The following is a 24586-nucleotide window of genomic DNA, read 5'->3' as shown; positions in this document are numbered from 1 at the left end:
TATTTGTATGTATAACTGATTCACTTTTTTATAAAGCAAAAACTAACGCACCACTGGAAAGCAATTATACCCCAAAAAAAAAGTTAAAAAAAAAAAAAAAAAAAAAGCTACTGAAGTACACCTTGGAAGGCAACACTTCCTATCTTCAAAGGCACGAATATTCTGCTACTTGGTGTCCTTAAAGCTGTCTGTGATTTGCGTCTCTTTATGAGTTCTGCTGGCTACACGTGCATCATAGCAGCATGTCACACACCAAACTGACACCGGACCTTTCACAGACCTCTGTCTTCCACTTGGCCACAGCCAACATCCACTTAAATCCTCTACGCCCGAGTCATGAGTGAACCAAGGTTACTCCAAGGTCAAAAATGAGAGTACCAAGACTCCTTTGGCCTTTTCCATTGAATCAATCTTCTCACAACAACAAACAAACAAACAAATAACAGAGACCCTCAACCCACTCCTAATCCTTGATCCTGGCACTGATTGATTTCAGTAGAAAAAGCCACCAAGTAACAGATACCACTATCAAGGCATAGAGAGGGCAGCTGCTGGCACTTGATAAAAACCTAGCCTGATGCCAAGAAGCTGGAGCATCAGATCTGTCCTGAGAGAATACAAGAGGTATTTACATTAACCCAAGTACTTATCGATGTACCTGCAACTTTCAATTCAACACAGATGAGACAAAAGTAAAACTAAATTGCTTCCAGGACATGTTAAAGTATAAAAGGTGAAAATAAAGCAAATACCTGTTAGGTCTTGCCAACTGTGATTTCCTACGTATTTTCTTATAAGTGACAGTTTTTTTTGTTGTTTGTTTGTTTTTGCGGTACGCAGGCCTCTCACTGTTGTGGCCTCTCTCGTTGCGGAATAGGCTCCGCGGACGCGCAGGCTCAGCGGCCAGGGACACTGTATTTCACAAACCTGCAGAGTTATAGATGACATCTTTCGTCCAAAAATATACTGAAGTTAGGCTGCGAAGAGAATTTGGAAGTGAGGCAGAATTGCAGGAAACCGATTTCACCGCGGCATGGGGGTCTTCCCGGACCGGGGCACGAACCCGTGTCCCCTGCATCGGCAGGCGGACTCTCAACCACTGCGCCACCAGGGAAGCCCTAAGTGACAGATTTTTTTAAAAATACTTCTGAAGATGAATGCAGAACACGGGCGCCAAAGAGAGTGTGCATTTATGTGCGCTTTGATGTACGTGTGGGAAGAGAGTAACCTTGCGAAAATGAGGCAGAAAAGCAATCAAGGCTGTTTCTTACAGCCAGTACAGTTACAAAGCCTAGATAAGCTAGCTGAATATAATTCCAAATAAAATCCCAAAGGGGAATCTTTTCATCACGACATATTTCAGAGAATAATATAAGTAACATCAGGATACCCACCACCCAGATTTAACACATGTTAATATTTTGCCATATTTGCTTAAAACCTTTTCTCTTTCAAGAAGTAAGTTGGTACAGATACATCTGAACCCTCCCCATCTCATTCCCCTTCCACTCTCCCCAGAGGCAAGCTCTATTGCTGAAATTAATTGCATCCGTTCATGTTTTTATACTTTTACTACGTATGGATGAATTCATAAACAAGTAGTTCCAAATTTTAAAAGAAGTCCTAAAATTCTTCTAGAAGAAAAAACTTGGAAAAGAGCCAAGAAGCATTTGAAAAGGAAGAATCATAAAAGATAACGGCACTCTCAAATAAAATATTTGTCATAACATCTGAGAGTGTGGTACTTACTGGCTAAAGAACAAACAGGTCAATAGCATAGAAGAGTTCAGAATAAGAAGCTATAAAATATTTTAAGGCCATGTCTGATATAGGTATCATTTCAAATCAGTGATAGAACAACTACTAAATAATTATTTACCCGCAAAGAAGTACAAATTTTAAAAAAAGTTTCCAACAGACACAACAGAGTCTTCACAAAAGAGCATATTAAGATGACCGATACATACCTAAAAAGATGCTTAATTCCCTTAGTCATCTGGAACAAATTAAAACCACAACTGAATACGACACAGCCAACAGAATGGCCAAGATGAAAAATATAGAAAATACCTAGTTTGGCAAGAATGAGGAAAAATTCTGTACGACCACTTGGGAAAACTACTGAACAGTATCTATTAAAGCTAAATATATGCACCCCTAGGATGCAGCAATTTTATTCTAGGTACCTAACCAACAGAAATGTGCACACAGGTCCACCAAAAGGCAGGTACCTAACAGCCAACACTCCTCACAATGGAAACCATCCAGATGCCCCTCAGCAGTAGAAGGGATGAACAGAGCCAGCCCTTGGAGCCGGAGAAGTAACTGACCAGGACGTGAGACATCCTCTCCAGGCACTGGTAGTGATGGGGTTTGTTTTTGGATTATTTTTATTTATTTATTTTTTAACTTTTTATTTTATATTGGAGTATAGTTGATTAACCATGTTGTGTTAGTTTCAGGTGTACAGCAAAATGATTCAGTTCTACACATTCATGTATCTATTCTTTTTCAAACGATTTAAATTGTTACATAATACTGAGCAGAGTTCCCTGTGCTATACAGTAGGTCCTTGTTGGTTACCCATTTAAAATATAGCAGTGTATACATGTTAATCCCAAACTCCCTACCTATCCCTCCCCTCCCTTCCCCACTGGTAACCATAAGTTTGTTCTCTACTTCTGTGAGTCTATTTCTGTTTTGTAAATGAGTTCATTTGTGTCATTTTTTTTTTAGACTCCACATATAATCGATATCAGATATCATACGATATTTGTCTTTCTCTGTCTGACTTACTTCACTCAGTATGACAACCCAATCAAAAAATGGGCAGAAGACCTAAATAGACATTTCTCCAAAGAAAACATACAGATGGCCAAGAGGCACGTGAAAAGATGTTCAACATCGCTAATCATTAGAGAAATGCAAATCAGAGCTAAAATGAGGTATCACCTCACACCGGTCAGAGTGGCCATCATCAAAAAGTCTACAAACAATAAATGCTGGAGAGGGTGTGGAGAAAAGGGAACCCTCCTACACTGTTGGTGGGAATGTAAATTGGTGCAGCCACTATGGAGAACAGTATGGAGGTTCCTTAAAAACCTAAAAATAGAGCTACCACATGATCCAGCAATCCCACTCCTGGGCATATATCCAGAGAAAAACTGGTAGTGTTTTTTTTTTCTTGATCTGCGTGCTGTTTACATGATGTGTTCACGTCGGGAAAATTCATCAAAGCTGCTCACTTACACTATATGCACTCTTTTCTATGCATATTACACTTCCGTGAAAAACATTTTAAAAATGAGGTGACGTTTTCACCGATCATATTTTCTTTAAAAAGATTTCCACTCATATTAATAAGCATTTCTGAAAGTGAGCACACATAAACAGCTGATGGAAATATAAGTTGCTACATTTCTTGGAGTTAAATTTGATAAGAGGTATTCAAAGCATACAGATTGTTTAAGGATTTTCACCGCATCCTTATTTACAAGTGGAAGAACATAAATGATAAGAGGAGTGGGTGAATAAATTACATCACCATCAAAGTCGGGTTGCAGAAAAGTAGCACATGACATAGAAATATCCCCCGAACATATGGTCACCTGAATCTGTAGTACTTGACATAGAAAATGGAGGAAAAAAACTGAAAATATACCAAAATGTTAACCAAGGTTATCTCTGGGTGGTGAGATTCCCGGACACGCCCATGTTCTTCTTTATGCGTTTCTAAATTTCCCAATGAGCAGGTATTCCTTTTATAAAACTAAACACACACACACAAAAAAACTTGGAGAGGAAAGCAGAGAATAATAAAGGTAGTTCTAAGGTCTCGGGCTGTGGTGAACACGTCCTTCACTCCCCATACACCTTTACGTTCCACTTTCACTGGAACGCTTTCGAAAATGCATTATGATTATGATTTTGGACGCTTGGAGGCACAGCTTGTGGGATCTTGGTTGCCCGGCCAGGGACTGAACCCAGGTCCTTGGCAGTGAGGGTGACGAGTCCTAACCACTGGCCTGCTGAGGAATTCCCTGAAAATGCATTATTTCAATAATTATAGTATAAGGAACCATCTCATCTTCCTTGGAGGGTGCAGCATCTCCCCAAGGCACACTGTGAAGGGCGATGTCTTCTGGCCTTTGACTCTGCCCCCTTCCCTGGGCTGTATCTGAACAGCTTCCCCCTATAAATTCCATTCTCAAAAAATAATGACAAATATGGGTTACTTGAGAGATGCAGTGTTTAGGAGACTAGTAATCAAAGTTTATTGTATTCTTGGTTTTGTTTCTTTTTTTCCACTCCAGAGTTTAAAGCAACTAAATTAGCATCAAAGAAATTTGCTAAAGCTCTCAGCGAGGCCGTGATAAAATGTAACGACATCAAACCAGATGCCAAACAGAGAACTAGGCAGACCCCTCTCGGAGGATGTTTGGGACGTTTAAAAGAGGACTGTGGTCTGGGAAGAGTTAGTCTCACACAAGAGTCAAATGTTCCTTCCAGCCATGCCCAAGTACTCCCAGGAAGACCAGTGCAGGAAATCAGGTCAGTAACGAATGATACCAGGTCTAAATCAAGGACACGCACATCTCAGATTTCAGAGGATCCACTGCTTTTGGGGCAACTCTGTGTAATTATCCGCAATTCAGTCAAAACGGAGCAAAAAATCTCCCTACCCGTGCACCTGAAACTAATATCTATAGACAGCCCTCCCAAATGCTTGGTATTATTTTGACTTAACAGTGTGACCACACATCTTGGCCTAAACACAATCTTCGGTGGCTTTTAACCCAAGAGGGACACATACATGTGACTGATACAGATTAAAGAGAATGGTGGATTTCCCTTTTTCAACTTAGATTATGTTAACTCATCCCTTTCAAGTGCCTCTCATCTACCTGACATCTTTCCTGTCATTTTTCACTCTTCTAAATTCCTTGGGAACATTAGGTGAATGTCATAGACACAAGAGTTTCGTGGGGAAGAGCTCTTTAAATCAGATACTCAAGTTCCTCGTTTAAAACAATAAAGTGGGGCTTCTCTGGTGACACAGTGGTTGAGAGCCCGCCTGCCGATGCAGGGGACGTGGGTTCGTGCCCTGGTCCGCGAAGATCCCACATGGCGCGGAGCGGCTGGGCCCGTGAGCCATGGCCGCCGAGCCTGCGCGTCCGGAGCCTGTGCTCCGCAACGGGAGAGGCCACAACAGTGAGAGGCCCGCGTACCGCAAAACAATAAAAAAATAAATAAAGTGATGTGGAAGCAGTCTTTTGACTTCCTAATGTGTGGCCTCTATAAAGTAAGCTGGGTCACGACTATGGTTATCACATCACATTTTACATGAGAAAGATTCATTTCATCTCCCCTCACCCTTAAGAGGCTCTCTTCTCATAGACCATCATTCTTTCAAAGAGCAATTCTAATCATTCAATCAGTATTTCCCTGAAGAAAGTCAGAGCTCCAAAGCCTACCTGCAGACCAGTGGCTCTGGCAAATACTAGGTTACAAGTCTCTTTAAGAACCTGAACAAAGAGGATATAGGCTCACACCCATAAAGTCTTGCATAAAGTAATTTCAGAGGGTTGGCCCATTCTCTGAAGCATGAACCTCAAGGGTTCCTGGGTTCCCAATGAAGCCCCCATGCTGTAAAAGATGGTTCAGTCCTCTTACATGCCATGCTGTCCTAGAGATATCAGCCACCAGACTCAATGGTACTTATTCCTGAGTGCATGGTGCTAGGAGCTAGGCTTTCCTAGGGTGTGGGACACTGACGTCACCTTCATGAGAAAGATTTTCTCTAAAAATTTAACTCTCAAGGACCTACTGCATAGCCCAGGGAACTATATTCAATATCTTGTAATAACCTATAATGGAAGAGACGCTGAAAAAAGAATCTATCTATATATATAGATATATATACATGTATATGTATGTGTGTGTGTATATATATATATATGTATGTATGTACACATATACATAAAACTGAATCACTTTGCTGTACACCTGAAACTAACACAACACTGTAAATCAACTATACTTCAATAAAAATTTTTTTAATTTAACTCTTTTTTAAGCACATATAATCTCTCACTTGTAACTAAAAATAAAACCCACCCACCCCCAGTTAAAACAAGGTAACAAATTATACTAGCCCTTACATGTAAGATTTGTACTTGTATCATTAGTATACTCACGTACCATTAAGTTTTCATATTTATTTTATTTTATTTTTTTGTGGTATGTGGGCCTCTCACTGTTGTGGCCTCTCCCCTTGCGGAGCACAGGCTCCGGACGCGCAGGCTCGGCGGCCATGGCTCACGGGCCCAGCCGCTCCGCGGCATGTGGGATCTTCCCGGACCAGGGCACGAACCCCCGTCCCCTGCATCGGCAGGCGGACTCTCATTCACTGCGCCACCAGGGAAGCCCAAAGTTTTCATATTTGAACACAGACTTTCTCCGCACCCTCCTCCCACCCCCCCAGCAGTGTGAAAACCATTGATCCAGTCTAGTCTAGAATAGAAACAGAAACAGTATTTTGTAGCCTGGTCCCAGCAAATATAACCACTTCTTTCTTAAGGTAAAAAAGGGTTTTTCTTCTTCTCAGCAACACGCTCCCGATCCTGAACTTCCTGAAAGATCAATAAGCAAAAGGAACATCTTTTTAACTAAATTATACAGTCTTTTTCTTAAAAAAAAATACAAAAAAAGACTTCTGAAGTCTTTTCTTCAAAGAACAGGGATGAGAGATTTGCAAACCACCTTCTTATCCTTCTTTTGCCTTATTGTCTGTTTTGCTCGAAAGAGAATCAAGATAGAGATATTTTTCAGCTATTTTAGCTAGATGAAGGCCGAGTAACAGGTACACACAGAATCTGTGCCCGTCTTCAGTCTGAAAAACCCAAATCAAACCAAACAGGAGACCACCGCATGCTGCACCAACACTAGTCACAGCAAGAATAAGCATCAATAAAATTTTTTAAATAAAAATGAAATAAAATAATTCCTGCTACAAAACTGTACACTACCACTTTCATATTACCCAAGATTTAAAAATCTGGGATTCCCCAATATTCAACCAATATATATGATGATATGTGTGTGTATGTGTACATATTTATAGACATCTTTTTTTCAATTCACCCAATTTCGGGGGTCAAGCTGATGGATGAAAATATTCTCAATTTGTGTGAAAGTGATCAAAGAAAATGCTTTCAACTGATGTGAAAAAGTTTCCCGTTAAGACGGTAGCTATTTTTCTCAAGCATGATTCCTTTTAATTGCGGAAAAGAGCCCAAAGGCTTTGTCAAGGGGCACATGTTTTCTATAAATCAAAACATAAATAAATGTGAGCTTATTTCACTAGGCGTACATATGGTTTTTGCTAAGCAAACTCTATTTATAAAACATTGTTAGCCTCCACCGGAACTGCTGTCAACATTTATAGGAAAGGAACTTTTCTACTGCTCTAAATCTTGCCAGAATTTGAAAACAAGCCTAGAAACATTAGTTTTTTTAAAGACAGATTTGATTTAAACTTAATGTGAAATGGGCCACTGTGTGTTTTCTAGTTTTTAAATGCTTGGAAGAAATCTTCAACTGAATATTGGATTCCTGTTTTACCAGAAAATGTTTACATTGCTGGAAGTCCCATTATTTTAACCAAGCCTTTGTTGTATTCTTTCTAGAAGTTCTCTTTTGGTTACGGGCAAGAGTCTGGGATTATTTTTCTTATCACTGCCAATAGAACAAAAATATTCTGTGAAAGGGGAGTCTTTGACATCCATTAAAGCTTAGTGTTCATAACTGCCTCACCATCTTTTCCCAAAGGCTCATTTGCATGATCACTTCTCTTTAGATACTCACCCTAGACTATAAACACATTTAACAGTCCTACTCAGAGAGCAGTTCTCAAAATGAAGTTCTCTATGAAAGAAATTAGCTCTAAGCAAGCAGGAGGCAATAGTCCTTGACAATCAACAGCAAACCATAGAAGGTAACAGTCACTTTAATATAATTTACATTCTCCATTTTCCATTCAACTTTTCTTCCTTGGGCTGCAGAGCCTCCCAAAACAGAATTTTTTTTCAATGCTTTTGCAATCAATCCCCACCCCAGGTGGATCTAAGCCAATAGTTACAGTACAGTCAAGAGCAGTTCCAGAAAGAGATCTCTCAGGCTCTCTCTTGGTTTTTTATGATTTTCTTTCAAGTTGCATCTTCCCCAGTTGTAAGATTTGTCACCTCTTGGCATGAAATGCATTTGTTTTTATTTTTCAATGGCAAGAGGAAAAATGTTAGATAGTTCCATAAAAATAACTAAAAGTACTTAAAAAGTCCTAAAATCATAAATTTCCAAGGTGATAAAATATTTAAATATATTTAACGTTGACCTAACATGTAATTACCTATATATGCTTAAACAGCTTAGGAAACAATGGAACTCTTTTCACTCTCAAATACTATCCCAATTTAAATTCCCCAATACTTACCCCAATTTATATAGCAAACTCTACGTCTCTGCAGTATACTTAAAGGGGAAGACTGCTTATAAAAGGCAGCCATGGTTCCAATAAACTTAAAAAAAAAAATAGACTTAGATAGATAGACAGATCCAGAAGAAAAATACAATATTTTATATATCATTCTTTTCTATAATTTTACAGAAATGAAGAGCTAGCTACCCTAATGGTAGACACTAATGAATTGGAAATGATAAGGAAAGGCAGAATTCTCTAGAACTTCTGTACCTAATCAATCACCAGAGACCAGTGACATCATTAGAGCCTTTGATCACAGCTCCTCTTTCAAGCTCAGATGGGACTGGATTGATCCTTGCTGGCTCTGAGAATGGAGAAACACCTAAGAATACAATTCACCATGAAACATGAGAGTCATCAGCATCTCTTCCCCTCCTTGGAGAGGAACAAGAGAGCACATTCCAAAGCAGCCCAACACCAAACAATAGAGCCACCTCATTAAATCCAAACCGAATTCCCATCTTACTAGGATTCCCAGAGCGCTTTAAGAGAGGGACAGACAATAAGCTACTTTTCCTTCAGTTTGGTCCTCCTTGCCCACTATACCCACCCAGGACAAGCTCCAAATCCCTTCACCCTAGGGGTGGAGGAGAGAATCTGGGGATTTTTTTCCCCATTCTCCCCATTATTCTCCCGGAACTGCCCTTTCTACTTGTGAATTTCATTTTATAGGTCTTTACTAAAAATGTGGGTGACTTGGACAAAAAGACAGTCTTCAGATACAACGCTGGCTTTCTATAATTTCAAAATACTTGGATTGCAATCACTCATAATGTTCTGATCTGAAATGGTCCCTTGGGTAAGGAAAAGTTTTCATCGACCTTGACGACTTGAGTTCCATAGTTGTTTGTTTTTTATCCCCCCCTCCTTATTGGTAATCCAAATCTAATTGCGTTTCGGGAACACTGGACTGGTGGTAGGGGGAAAATGTAGTTTATTATCTCCCTCATCAGATGATCAATGATTTCATTAATAAGACAGATAACAAAACTGTCATATCATCGATACTGTTATGAAAGATGATCCTAGCCTCCCGCTCCATTTTCCAAGGTCCGGGGTTCTCTGTGGCAGCTCTGAGTCCATTCAATATTTTCCACAGACAGAGAAAAGTGAAAATCCATTTTGAAACCAATTTCAATTAGGATCCAGAAGCTGTTATCACAGGTGTCGCAGAATGGGCCCGTAAGTGGAAATGTCGCCTATCCATTCTGAAATGAAACCTTATCAGGCACTACAAAGATGGCTGGGGACAGCCTATCTGTAAATTACTTTTCGTCCTGTGTTAACTCAACCTTAGTCCTGTCATATGGAATTCTTTCCATCTACTAGTAATAATCTAATGACTAACTAGACACAGCACCCAAATGGCTTTCAGCCGGACAGGGCTGTCCCCTGAAACATGGGTATAAAAAAAAAAAAAAAAAACACACTCGGGTCAGTGGGCCAGCAAAGGGCTAGGCATGCTTTAAATGACAGAACTAAAAGTTTATTATGGGAAATAAAAGAAGCCCCGTCTCCACCCATTGCATTCCTGGTGATTTTTCAATTGCAAACTCCAAGGCCCCATGATTTCATTAATGCAGCACCCAAGTCGGGAGGCTTTTCTCTCACATCTTTCAGACTCCTTTTAGCAAATTATCCCATGACGGCGGATTTATTCAGTCAAAGACCTCGGACTTTGAGAGGCAACAAAAGAATCAAGAGACTTTCTGGTCCACCTGCCTGGCGAATGATGAGGCAGGGAAAAGTCTCCCCCAGAGAAACCAATCAAACCATTGTGTGGCACAGTCAGACCTTTTCAACTGTCAAGCCAGAGAGCAGGGGAAGAGATGAAAGAACGCGGGATGAAGCTACCATTTACGGAACCATGTGGGAATGGTCTCCTAAGATTTAATAATTGGGATGGAACTCAACTTTCTACAACTAAAGGGGGGGAAAAAAAAAAGAAAGAGACCAAGAAGAGGAAAGAGTCAAAGAAAGGGGAAAAAAAAAAAAAAGAGTGAAAAAGAACAGCAGCCTAAGTCAGAGTAAGAATAACTTTTATAGAAAAATTTCCCCTACCTGAGATGAAGTCCTATCTATAAAAGTAAAGGGGAAAAGAATGATGTTACCAAAAAAAAAAAGAGAAAAAGACTTAACAAAGCCTTGGATACTTTCCTTCTAGGTTAGAGCTGCATTAAACGTTCTCATTCTAACACTCTCCTGCAATTCATTCACGGTAGCAAAACAACAACAACAGAAAACCCTCATTAATATGACCGCCTTGTAGTTTTAAGTATAAAATGGCACCTTCAACTGGCCTAAAAGGAAACAATACATTGATTGGACACTCAAAAAAGACTCAGACTGGCAGAGACAGAAGGTTATATGTTTCTGGGCAGTTTTTAAGAACGTATTAGTTCTGCTACCAATTCAATATGAGATCTTTAGATAGAAAGGAAAAGGAAACTAACAGTGAGTACAGCGAACAGGATCTAAAAACTCACGGATTTTTTTAAAAACAAAAACCCCCATAACATCAAGCAACTTCTACTGTTCTAATGCTTTCTATTATTATCAGTGACTCATAAGGTAACTATTACTACACTGAGTTTAAAAACAAGTATTTGTCAAAATCGGGGGGCGGGGGGGACGGGCCTGGAACCGTTCATTCTGTGCCTTGACTGTGGTGGTAATTACAGAACTTCATGGATCTGTCAAAACTCACTGAAGTGTACACCAAAAGAAAGTAAATGATGCTGTATGTAAAGTTTTAAAAATAGCAATTACAGCAGGTGGATTTGGCAAGATTTCCACGTAAATACGACAACGGGAAGGGTTTTGCTTTCACCATCACCCACCTCCTTCTCTGCCTGGGACCCTCGTGGTTCCCAACGCTCCCGGTCTCACCCTCTAGCAGCCCTGGAACAAAAGCCCTCCCCCCAAGTAGGGGCTCAAAGTGGTACCTAGAAGAAGGCCACCGAGATACCTCCCCAGAGAGACACTGCCCTCCCACAAGCTCCATTTTGGCCCCGAGTTTCAACTCTTTGGTTCCTGTTTCTGATTCTGACCAATTTATCTCTGAAAATGTGAAATACTCACATCACTGGATCACAAGTAATCAGGGCAACCCAGAAACTTCCCACAAGCTGAACACATAATGCTGTGGCTTCTTTTCACTCCCAAGTCTGGAAAACTGTGGCAAGAAGGGATTGAGATTTATTCCTGATTTCTCAGAGCACCCAAGAATTGTTTTCGGAGGGGAAATCCAATAGCTATATGCAAGAGAAAAGAGCAGCCTTGCCCTCAGGGAAGCCCATTTGCACAGAATTACTGACTTTATCCCATAATGGGAAGGCGTATTTATGAATGAGGGGTAGGCCTGAAAATTTGATTCTTTAAATCCAACTTGTGCCAATTTCAGGATCAGTGATTTGAGGTACTGTTTCCTGATCCCAGCTCCTATCATATCCTTGTCTGTGAAGCTAGGTCCTGATGGCCCCCACATTTTAAAGATTTTCTGTAAGCCAACACCCTCTAACTCTCTCCATCGGATTCAAGCTTAACCATGCACAGATTATTAACAAATGATGTTGTGTTGAAAGGAGTGAGATGAAAAGTGTCACTATATTAAATCCTGCCAGATTTTATCCAGAAGAGGCTATTACTATTCCTAAAAATAGCTACCATGTTTGAGTACTTACTGTGCCAGCCTCAGAGATGTTAAGTAATTAGCCCAAGATCACACAGTGATAAAGTGGCTGAGCCAGGGTCGAACCCTGGCATCCACACCACTGCTGTTCTTGCCCATGCCCCCTGCCCCACTGAGCCGAGGAACGTTCTGGCAGGTCTGTGTACTGTGTAGGCTGGGGCCCTCCAAGCCCAAAATACTAAAGGAGGATGAGGTGGGGGCAGGGAAAAGTCAAACCAGGTGCTATGTCGAAAAGTTTCAAGTGCTATGTGGAAGGTGGGAGGGATGAATAAATGGGGCACAGGGAAATTTTAGGGGTGCGACTAGTCTATAATGGCAGCTACAGGACATTATATATTTGTCAAAACCCATAGGACACACAACACAAAGAATGAATCCTCATGGAAACCATGGACTGTAGTTAATCATCGTGTATCTATATTACTTCCTCAACTGTAACAAACGTATTACACCATTACAAAATGTTAATAATAGGGGAAACTGGGAGGGGGGGAAGGGGTATATGAGACCTCTCTGTACTTTCTGATCAATGTTTCTGTAAATCTAAAACTTCTCTAAAATATAGTCTATTGATTAAAATAGTAATAAATAAAATAAGCCTCCCCAAACCAAGTGTTATTAGGTAGCTCCCCAAAGGACACAAGATTACATGGAAAGATGGAGGGCAGAGTCGCATTTGAGTCACATTTGCATGCCCCGATGTTAAGAATAAAGGTCATTCTATGCAGGAGCAGTATGAAGGCAAGGTGCCCTTCCAACTGGCTAAAGCACAGGTTATAGATGGGAAAGTAGAGTCGCAGTAAATCAGACTGGAGAGACTGGAGAGGCAGACCGGGGTCTGACTTCGGAAGATAACTCAATATTAAGCGACGGATATTTTTTTTTTTTTTTTTTTTTTTTTTTTTTGCGGTACGCGGGCCTCTCACTGCTGTGGCCTCTCCCGTTGCGGAGCACAGGCTCCGGACGCGCAGGCTCAGCGGCCACGGCTCACGGGCCCAGCCGCTCCGCGGCATGTGGGACCTTCCCGGACCGGGGCACGAACCCATGTCCCCTGCATCGGCAGGCGGACTCCCAACCACTGCGCCACCAGGGAAGCCCTAAGTGAAGGATTTTGAATTCTACTTTATAAGTAGCTGGGAATCACTTAAGGTTCTAGAGTAGGGGTGTGGCATAACCGTAAAAAGATTAATTGGGGAGGAGCACCTCCATGAATCAGGGCCGAGCGATTGGAGAGAAGGTCACTTTAACTGTCTAGGCATGAGGTAGTGAGGTCTGAAATTGCACTGTGCAGTAGGGTGGCCCAAAGGGACACGTGGGTGAATAATTACAGAGGAAAATCTACCAGGACCTCAAAACTGGTAGGATACGGGAAGCCGGAGGTTGGAAGGGGTCAAAGGTGACCGTGGGGTTTCAAGCCTGGATGACCACAGGAAGCTGATACACTCAGCCAAAATAAGAAGACAGAAGTTGCCAGGTAAAGGAACACATGAGTCTGGAGCTCAAAAGAGTCAGGGATCTTATTAGAATCAGATTATTTGCCATGAGTTAGTTGGCTTAAAAACATGAAAGCTCTTTTAAAAAGCATAAAATTTAATGCAGCACAAACTACCCTATAAATGGGCACCACGAACCTGAAAGGAAACAGTTTACCCCAAAAAAAGACTCAAGAAGAGGGATGTACCATATGCTGTTTCTAGTGTTAAGACATATAATCAATGGTAGTTTTCAAGGTTAAAGAAATCAAAATAAATTTTCTCAAAATTGCCTTCCCTATTTTCTGGCTTCAGAAGGCATTTGGAAGGAAGGTAGAGAAAAAAAATTTTTTTTAATAGTTCTTCCTTAAGATGTGTAAACTCGGGTCATTTGGGGGCTTTGTGAAACACCTTGAACTATTTTTCGGACAGAGTCCAGCAAATTTAAAATTACTTTTGCCAAACATTTTCCCCTTAATTTCAAAACCTGTATTTTCAAGAAAACACAATCGTTTTGTTTTGGATTCATAACATTTTAACTCATCCCCATGCTTTGTCTTAATAACGATGGCTAAGCTCTTACCGTGTGCAGTCCGACCAGAAAGGTACAGGCATTGCCTCACTTAATCCGCCTGGAGATCCTGTGAAGTGGGTCTAATTAGGATCTTGCTAAACAGATGAGGAAACTGAGACTTTGAGAAGTGAATTTGCCCACACGTACCAAGCTAGTCCTTGGTGTTGCCAGAACTCAGCCCAAACTTTCAACCCAAACCCCAGGGGTGCTCCTATCCAACACCCTACAATGTGAAACCACGTTATCTGAAAGTCCTTTCCATCTATCTGTCCATCTGTCATGTGCTAGGAAATGGGATGTGGCCAAGAAAAAAGGGATTGAACATCTAAAGGGAAAGGAAACCTAAAACTCACAACCTACAGGCTTTCTGGTGTGAACTGCCCACCCACTTCTGAGCAGAATTAGGTACATAAACTCTTACCATAAAAAAAGGACAAAAAGAGACAACAGATCTTGGCGGTGAACAGCCGATGAATTCCCAACTCTTAACAAAATTCTGAGCCATCTTATTCCCAGCCAGGAGACCAACAGATATCCTGATTAACACTCATAGGAGTTATTGGACAGTTTGAAAGAAAATTACAAGGCCAGGAAGTGACCAAAAGTTAAAATTAAAAAAAAAAAAAAAGTATCTCCTACATATTTGCAAACCACAACACTTTCCCCTTAGAAACCTCAAAGAATTTTTTTTTAAGCAGAGGAGAACCAAGCCCTCCTTTTGAAAGAATCAAAGTGAACAGGGAACTTCCTCTCCGTTATTAATCTATCAACTTTGGTTTCATATTGCATCACCATTAAGATAATTTCTGCTTTCTATCACTTTAAGGTATGTTCCCAATAACTATCAGATCTGATAAAAGATCCCCAAACCAGGACCTACATATGCTTATTATTAGCTGCTTGCTTTTTTAAAGCAGAGTGGTAGGTTAATAAGAAATCTCAGATTACTCCTTTAAAAAAAACACATAGGCCAAAAATGAAATAAAACATTTCACACTGAAAAGTCAGTATTTGCAAGTCGTTAAAGGAAATTTTATAGGACAATGAGAAAGTTTAATACATTGGAACACCTAGATTAAAAAATGTCTATTATTTACAAAACACAATATGGAACTTGGAAAGTAATGAATCCATACCTGAAAAAAACAGATCATTAAGGCATTTTACTTAAGGTACTAGCATATTAACAGATTTGAGATTTTTAAGTAAACAATGACAGCTAATATATGAATGCACACTTTATTGTGAAAGACACCATCTTGGACGCCAGAAATGATCATTTACATGTCAATTGCACTGAACAAATATTCAGAAAACTGAATGTCTTCTCTTTTGTCATTTATGTTTAATAAATAACACTAGAGCTTAAAATCAAACTATAACACATGAAGCAAACATTGTGGTTCCTGAGTAAGTATACTGAATGCTTCATATGTTGATATAGGTTCTTAAATGTTACAAAAATCAGTTTGGCTGTGTTTTATCCATAGAAGATTTAGAACAGTTTTTCACTTGTGTTATTTTAAATTTCAATGTTTAAAGGCAAATCCTTCCTTAAAATGTCGTTTAAGGTTTTTGAACCATACATTTTGGTTCGTGTGTATGTGTGCGTTTAAACAAAACTCTGTATGACTGTTATTCTAGGAGTAGATACTCAGCTGAGAAAAGTAAGAAAACAGATCTGTAAGGACATGCAGAGGAATGTGCATGGTTTGGCTGGAAGGCTCACAATCAGGAATAAATTGCAGCACATAATGGCTAGAAAAGTTAATTAAGTCAACCTAACACAGACAGCGCCAATAGCAAAACATTTTTGTTTGTTTTATTTTAATCTTGAAATTGTGGACGTGAGAAGAAATACACAGGTTACCTCTGTAATATATCTTGGTGCCGAACTCATTTTTCCTTGTTCATTTACAAGTCTCTGAATTGCAGAACTTGGTAAGGAAAACCTAAGAACCCCCTGGGAACAGTAGCAATTGGTACTACCTATTATAGGATCCAAGTAATTTTCATTTCCTTTTTGTGAAGAGCCTTAGTGGAGGTATCCAAGCACTTCTGAAATGTTTGCAGAGAAAAGACAGAACAGGAGACAGACAGAATAGACAGACGGATGGATGACCATAGCAATGACAGTATACCAACCTTTGAAAGCCTGCCCCCCACACCAGCTCTTAAACCCAAGCCAAACCACAGACCAAAGCCCCCAGACTAGCTGTGTGACCAGAGCAGAGAGCGAAGGGCAGCGTGCCACCAGGTAGAAGCTGGCAGAACAAAGAATTTGGGCCATTCCACACCCTCCTAAGCATCATCCTGGGGCCATAAAGAGGCTCTGAACTAGTTAGATGAATCCTGCAGAGGACTTTGTAAAAAAAAAAAAAAATCATTACAATTATTAGCATTGCTTATGTAAAGCAATCACAAAGAAAAAAGTTTATTTTCTTTTGTCTCAATTTTTCCCACCTTTAAACTTGTTTGCTGGTTTTCCTGGAATCTTCCAGCAGGATTGCCATTGATATTTCAAAAACACCACTTCCATTTTCCTTTATTTGGCTGGCTCTTTATGTTATTCCAAAACAAAAAGGAGTCAATCTCTTACAAGAAACAGAACACTGAAAAAAATGGTCAGAGCTCACAGGATTCTAGGACAGCTATCATTCACGCAGGAGCCCTGCAAACCTGACTAATGAGGTTTTTGCCCCAAGATAGGACGTGTCTTACACCCATTTAGGAGGTGCTTCAAGGACCCAGGCTAATCAGGGTGAGAAACCCATGGAATTCAGTTTCTGAGTCAGTTCTGTGGTTACTTCAGACTCAAGGACTAACTTTTATAAACCATGACTATTTCTCCCCTGGATGCTTGTTCCCCGGTGGCTTCCTGGCTGCTGGGCTGATTAGGTTAGTTCTGTTCCTGGTCACCCTAAGCAGGTTAATGGGCAGAACTCATGGTCAGAGTAGCTCCAGACAAATGCAACAGAACCAAAAACCTGCCCAGCAGGTGTCCAGTGGCCGAAATCGCCAAAGTGGCAGCACCTTCACAAGGACAGATCTCTATTGCTACTCTGCTGAAATTCACAGGAAGGACAGTGGTTTATGGAGGCTCCACGTGGTGCAGCCTCTTCTCATGCACACACTTACACACACGCTCACTCATTCACACGCACTCACACTCACACACACCACTATAAAAATCACCCAATGTTGATGTTTCATGAAGCATGATATCCAGAAAGCGATTATTCCTACAAATTTTCTATTAAAATTACCAAATCACCTACATGGCACAGACTGATTCTATTTCTGAAATAAGAGATGAGTCTAATTTTTACAAATTCCAGAGAAAAGAAACAAGGGCCACGGCATGCTTTCTTAAGGAGAAAATATGCCTTCTATAACCTCATCACAGGAATAATACAAAAATCTGGCTCTATTAAAATAAGCTCTAGTCCTGAGTTGAAAGTCCACGAATCAAGAAATATAGTTTCGTATGTATGTAAAGTAAATTCATTATTTTAACTCAGACATAAATAGATCTCCCTTAACGATCAATTCAAAATGGGACTCATTAGCCAAAAGGTTTAATGCCAGCCCCTCCCCTGGCCCAGTCAAGCCAGCAGTGCACACTGGTGACATCGGGGAAGGAGAAAAGTGAGCAGCACACACTGTGGACCAGGATGGGCACAGAGGGCAGGGCCAGGCAATGCCACAGTTCAGACAGGAAGGCGCAGCTTTTTTTACTGGATGTCTGCCCTCACAGCCTACACTTCTGGGCTGTTACCTTCCAAAGCAGATTCTCACTCTCCCATTGTATGTAAAAAACTGGAGGGGCTTCCCTGGTGGCGCAGTGGTTTAGAATCTGCCTGCCAATGCAGGGGGACACGGGTTCGAGCCCTGGTCTGGGAAGATCCCACATGCCGCGGAGCAACTAAGCCCGTGCACCCACAGCTACTGAGCCTGCGCGTCTGGAGCCTGTGCTCCGCAACAAGAGAGGCCGCGATAGTGAGAGGCCGGCGCACCGCGAGCAAGAGTGGCCCCTGCTCACCGCAACTAGAGAGAGCCCTCGCACGGAAACGAAGGCCCAACACAGCCAAAAATAAATTAAAAATAGAAAAAAATTTAAAAAAACTGGAAATCAACCTAGTCAAATCTTTTTGGAATAAATGAAATATAAATGCACAGGGAGGGAGGGCGCAGGTTGGCTCAGCAGATGCAAATCCTTGTACCCAGGTAGGCAGTGTCCAGGACTGAGACCAGCCCATTCTTCCTAAGGGCACATGGAGAAGCGGAGAGCGATTCGCAGAGGCCAGGGGTGGCTATGAAATCTACAGAAAGACAAGGCGCTGCTGGCCTTCCAGAGCCGAAAGGCAGGGAAAGGAAGTGAAGGTTACTCTTAACTTATTCAGTCTGTTTTTACCAGAGGGGGCTCTGGAATTTATTTTCAGTGCTCCATGCTTGAATTGAAATGCCTCTCAACACTTTGCTTAAAATATTAAAACATACAGCATGTAAAACAGTTGGCTTTCTGTATCTCTAAACGCAAATTAAGGACGTTAAATTTTTATATGCCAACAGCAAAACCTGCAACTCAGAAACTAGATGAGGCTCAACCGTTAACAACTTTTAAAATCCTTTCGAGCGGACTCCTTAGGGTTTGGGGTCTGCAGGGGACCCTATCACTAATTTGGACAAGGCAACTCTTGTGTCTTTTGTAATAACTGATAACTGATTATCCCGACGAGTAGAGACTTTCCATGTGAAATGCAAAGTATTTTGAACCCCAGCCAGACTCATCAAGATGATTTCCAAAATGCCAAAACAGGAACTTCCTATAATAAATAACCTATCACATTTACATCTCGAATTAGCAAATTTGGAAGAAAACGTGTAGTTTCAGCGCCAAAACAGAGATGGCTAAAGCCTGGCCACCCCGAGCCCGCATCCCAACCTCCACCTCCATCTGCGCTCTTCAGCTCTCAGAGCACAAACACGGGTCCAGGTGCAAATGCTCAACTCGCAAGGAATGCAGAGCACAGAAAAGGACTGTAGGCTTGACCTCTGGTAATCCCCGTGGCCGCTCACCATTGGAAGTGGTGCTGGAGGCCACGGCTTTCTCGCTGACGTCTGGTCGAGTGGAGTATTTCACTATGGAATTCTCCACTTTCTTCTTCTCAGTGGTCGTGGAGCTCTGGGACTGGGCCTCCATGACGCCTTCTCATTACTTCAGCTCTGGGCGACCAGGAACCCCTACAAAAACAGCAGCGCCATCAATTTCAAATAAGAAGGGGAAAAAGGAAATCCCACTCCAAAGGTCACTTCACCTGTCACCTGAGGAGGTGCCTAGCGCATCAGCCAATTCAAAATCTAGAAGCCCCTTACCCGCAGGCTTTCTTGCAAAAAGGCCTCAAAGTGCTAGTAACAAGCCAGGCGAATTCTGTCTACACATGCAAAAGGAGGAGAAAGGGACTTGTCCATAATGTGGGACTTTTCCCAAAATCCTACTGGGCATTTGTTATTAAATGGTCTAAATATCTCCATTTTCAGCTGTGTTTACGGCGAGAAATCCAAGCGTCACAGTACTCCTTCAAGCCACATCTACAAATGTTTCCGACATTTATAAGAAGGTGGCCGCTTTTCTAAGAAGGGGCAGTAGGACAACTTTCCAAGCCAGGGAAGTTTTTTAGTTATTAATTAGATGTTTTAAAGAGTGACTGACAATTTCTCCCATCCAAGCCCAACTCAGAATTCTGAATCAGAGGATTCTGGTCAATGATTTTGCTTCCCTCACCAAGATACGTGAATCGCAACATGCCTCTTAAACCTAATTCTTTCAGGAAAACCATACACATTAAGCTTTCTTAAAACAGCAGAATATTTCCATTCATTTAAGTTACATTTTTAAAACAAACAAAGGTGATAGAACAACACACTCTGGATCCCACGGCAAAAGGCAGAAGATCACCCACAGCAAAGGCTGGAACCACTTAAGAAATATTAAAACTCAGCTAAAGGCAAGGGCAGTTAGTCTGTCTTTCACCAGCTTCATTCATGTGATAATCGCCCTAACTCATCATTCATCAATTTTCACTCTGTTTGGTTCATGCTCTTTTTTGGCAGTCATGATCTACACTGACAAAGAATACAAGAGAAGATGACAAGTCTCCTCTCTACCATGTTTCCCTCAAGCTCTCTAGATTGTGGGCATTTCTTCCATGGAGTCACCTGCCTATTTAGTGGAGGCCACCATGTTCCATCAAAACAAGGATTAGAGAAAGAAAACAAGCAAGTGCTTCACAGACCAAAAAGAGTTAAAGTACCAGACGGAAGATTTTTAGTCATCCTTAACTCAAAACTTGCAAGGGAACCGCAATCTGGGATAAGTAACTGGAAAAGCTGAAGGTCCAGAGGCCTCATGGCCCTGGAGCACCAGTTCTTCCAGTAACTTCCATTTCTTTTCCTTGATTATCCAGTGGCATTCATTGTAAATCATACAAGTTATTTAGAACAGCTTTTCTAGAATAAAAAAGACAAAAAGATGCCCTAGCTTAAATGTACCTATCAATTATAAGATCCACTCTGAATTCAGAAACACCCCTCAAAGAGTCCCCACAGGGGCTTCCCTGGTGGCGCAGTGGTTGAGAGTCCGCCTGTCGATGCAGGGGACACGGGTTCGTGCCCCGGTCCGGGAAGATCCCACATGCCGCGGAGCGGCTGGGCCCGTGAGCCATGGCCACCGAGCCTGCGCGTCCGGAGCCTGTGCTCCGCAGCGGGAGAGGCCACAACAGTGAGAGGCCCGCGTACCACAAAAAAAAAAAAAGAGCCCCCATAGATCACAACAGTGAAGGAATATAGACCTTCTTTTCTCAAGGCTGCCACCGCACACAAGTCCACAGGGGAGGGCCTGATTGGCACCCCTGGAGTTGTCCAGTGCCTCAGTTTCCTCATCTGTCACATGACAGTGTCACACAGTGGGACTTCAACTTGGGGGTGGGAATGGGGGGTGTCCAGTCCTCTTTAAGAATATGTTAAAACTTACGGACCCTCTCCCCCTAGAATCCCCTTAAGCGCACCAAAAACTGTCCATTTGATTTCCAAGGGATCACAGGCCCTCCAAACCAGTTAAAGAACCCTTGAAGGAGAAATTCTCAACCACCCCTTCTAGCTCTGCCAATCTCAGAATGATTCTTTAAATTTTTTGCACGCTCCCCCCAAATTGACTTAAATATCATTTTTAAAGCATGCCACGGGAACAATTCAACCCACTCCATGGCACTGTTTCTCAGCGTGGTACAAAAGCCACCTGAATCAGCCTTGTTTCAGTGCTTGCAAAACATTCAGAGTTGCAGGTCCAACCCCTGATGTCTCTGAGGTGACCCCTGGAACCTTTATCTGAACCAGCACTGGTGACTATCAGTTTCAGTGAAGCTCGCAGACAACTGTATTTTTTGTTTGCTGCCCTGTACCCAATACTGTAGGTGGTCCTCATTGAAGTCTTGGCAGATTGGATGAACTAATGAATGAAGTACTGAATTCCAAGAGCCCAAAAGAGCCTATCCCAACTGCCATCCCAATAATGCACTCTGCATCGGTCGGGTATCTTTGTTGAACGTCCGTCTTCCCCTCCGGACCCTAAACTCCAAAGGCCGGGCTATCTACCCAGCACCTCATACCTGTAAGAATATTTACTGAGTAATAAGCAATCCAGCAATGATCCCGTGACCCAGACAATTCAGCAGTGTCTTAAATCTTAATTGTCATAGATTTAGCTACATCTTTTCTTTTATAGCCTGTGTTTCTTTGTAAACTGGCAAATTATATCAAAACTAAAAACTTTAATAGGAATATTTAATTAATCAAAGCACTCCATTCTCAACCATTTTGGAGAAAAAGGGGCACTTACTATAATTGTTTCCCTCAAAACACAAATACAGTTTTACCGGTCGAATCTGGATGAGTTTTCGAATACTGGACACAGAAACAAGCTACTGGACCAGAGGGGGGAAAGAAAAAAAAACTATGAAGAGATGGGATTCTTGTCTCTTCCGTAGGAGAGGGAACTAATTAGTAGTAGCAACGAGACAAGTCACCAAAGCTCCTTGACAAACTTGGTTTTTGTGGAGTTGTTGGTTTTTCCCCCAAGCGAAAGACTTCATTTTAACAAAGCAATAAAAACCCTCCAAATACTCATCACCAGAGAGAGGCTCAGTGAGAAGAGGTAAAGCCCCAGGCGCTGATTGAAATCGCACTAATTAATGGTCTTGGAGAACACTAATTCCTCCCCCCACCCCCTGTTCAAAATGGATTTTTTGAAAAAATAGACCCTTGGTCACTCAAAAGTCTACCCCTTCTTCTATTTTGACAACTTATTTTTGGATCTCATTAGTTAGTAACTAATTATTTAAAAGTGTGGTTTATGCTTGGAACAAGGCTATAAAAATGGCAACTTGCCAAGGCAGACATCTGCTTCCTGTATATCCCTATAAATTATAACAGCTTATTTTACTGATAAAAACCCAACTTTGTCCCTGTCAGTTACAAAGGAGAAAGTTGGATTTTTTAAAAATAAATTTATTGATTTAGTTAGTTTTGGCTGTGTTGGGTCTTCATTGCAGTGAGCGGGCTTCTCACTGCGGTGGCTTCTCTTGTCGCGGAGCACAGGCTCTAGGCATGTGGGCTTCAGTAGCTGTGGCACACGGGCTCAGTAGTTCTGGCACACGGACTTAGCTGCTCCGCGGCATGTGGGATCTTCCCGGACCACAGCTCGAACCCATGTCCCCTGCATTGGCAGGCGGATTCTTAACCACTGCGCCACCAGGGAAGCCCTAAAGGAGACAGTTTTAACATTCTAGACTCTCACACCTCATCAAAACTCTGCACCAAGAGTTAGGGAGCAGAAAAGAGTGCTTGCTTCTAGCTGGGGTGGCAATTTTTTCATAGACTACTCAGCTGAGTTGGGAAACTCAGTCCTGAGTTGATACAGGAAAGCATGAGGTACAGAAGTGACCAGTAAAAATTCCTGATGGAATCCTAAAACATACATAACTAGGGCCGTAGCCTATAGGACTCCTTATAAAACCTGGCGTTTCCTAAATAATAAAGTACAATTTATTTAGAACGTAACTCTCAAGGAAAACTTTTCAGTTCTGCTTCACTTCAAAGATCTTTCTCTGAGGAAAACATGCCACTGGTTTTTAGATGTGAATGAAATGAGACTTTTAGACCCTGCTCCCTTTCTTACAGGGCCAAACTGTTCTCCCTCAATCCTTTTCATCACTGCAACATTACATGCAAGATTTGCTGGCATGCCCCTTGACTTTTTATGCTTATGAAAAAAAAGAGAAAAAAGAAAAACTATTTGTAGCTGATGTCTTGAGTCCCAGCAGCTTGGGTGTATGGGAAAAACAAAAACAAAACAAAACAAAAAACCCTGCAGCCAAGAAAAACTGCTCTGCTAAATAGACCTGCTAAAGCCTGACGTTTCATAGGTAAATGCAGGAATGAAAATGCCTTCTTGAAAGCAAACAGTCATGGCTTTTCCCCATTCACCTGTCCCTGATCCTTCTGTAATTTTCCCGAGGCCTAAACCCAGGGCACAATTATTTCCCGACCCTCTTTTAAAAGTAATCCCTCTCCTACCAGCAACCTGCCCACAGGAGGGTCTTTCCTTTCTAGATTATAAATCTGAACTTGCGTCAGCCTCCTACCAAATGAGACATCCTATCCTGGAGCCACTGACCAGGTGATGCTGTAGTGCATGTCTCCACTTGAAAGGCAGCCAAAGAAAAGCTGCAACATTTATTACCAATTTGGAGAAATGGCAGGGAGGGAGGAAGACCTGCACTGGAAACAGCACTCCCCCACCCCACCCCTACAAAGCCTCGGGTGGCCCTCTCCTTAGAGTGGCCACTTGGAACTGCAATTAAAAAATACAAAAACAAAACCAAACCAAAAAAAACCAAGAACTTTCATCTTTGCAAAGATAAGTTGTCATTTGTGTGCTTCTTTTTCCATTTAGTAAGCAGTGGGCTGCGGTCAGTGCTGCCTGGGAGAGCTCGCAATCCCGAGGCCTAAACCCAGGGCACAATTATTTCCCGACCCTCTTTTAAAAGTAATCCCTCTCCTACCAGCAACCTGCCCACAGGAGGGTCTTTCCTTTCTAGATTATAAATCTGAACTTGCGTCAGCCTCCTACCAAATGAGACATCCTATCCTGGAGCCACTGACCAGGTGATGCTGTAGTGCATGTCTCCACTTGAAAGGCAGCCAAAGAAAAGCTGCAACATTTATTACCAATTTGGAGAAATGGCAGGGAG

General features: G+C 41.7%; 1 protein-coding gene across 1 annotated transcript in view; it reads right to left on the bottom strand.

The window, feature by feature from the left end:
* The window catches only part of GLI3 (GLI family zinc finger 3), a 277633-nt gene extending 258109 nt beyond the window's left edge, over positions 1–19524 (bottom strand). The window contains exon 1 of the mRNA XM_007468195.1: positions 19356–19524. Within this exon, the coding sequence (XP_007468257.1) occupies positions 19356–19479 (124 nt within the window). The 5' untranslated portion in view covers positions 19480–19524. The remainder of the gene's footprint in view (positions 1–19355) is intronic.
* Positions 19525–24586: the final 5062 nt, after the last annotated feature.

This window comes from Lipotes vexillifer, unplaced genomic scaffold (assembly GCF_000442215.2).
Source record: "Lipotes vexillifer unplaced genomic scaffold, Lipotes_vexillifer_v1.1 scaffold589, whole genome shotgun sequence".
NCBI lineage: Eukaryota > Metazoa > Chordata > Mammalia > Artiodactyla > Lipotidae > Lipotes > Lipotes vexillifer.
This window is presented reverse-complemented; position numbering and strand designations above follow the sequence as displayed.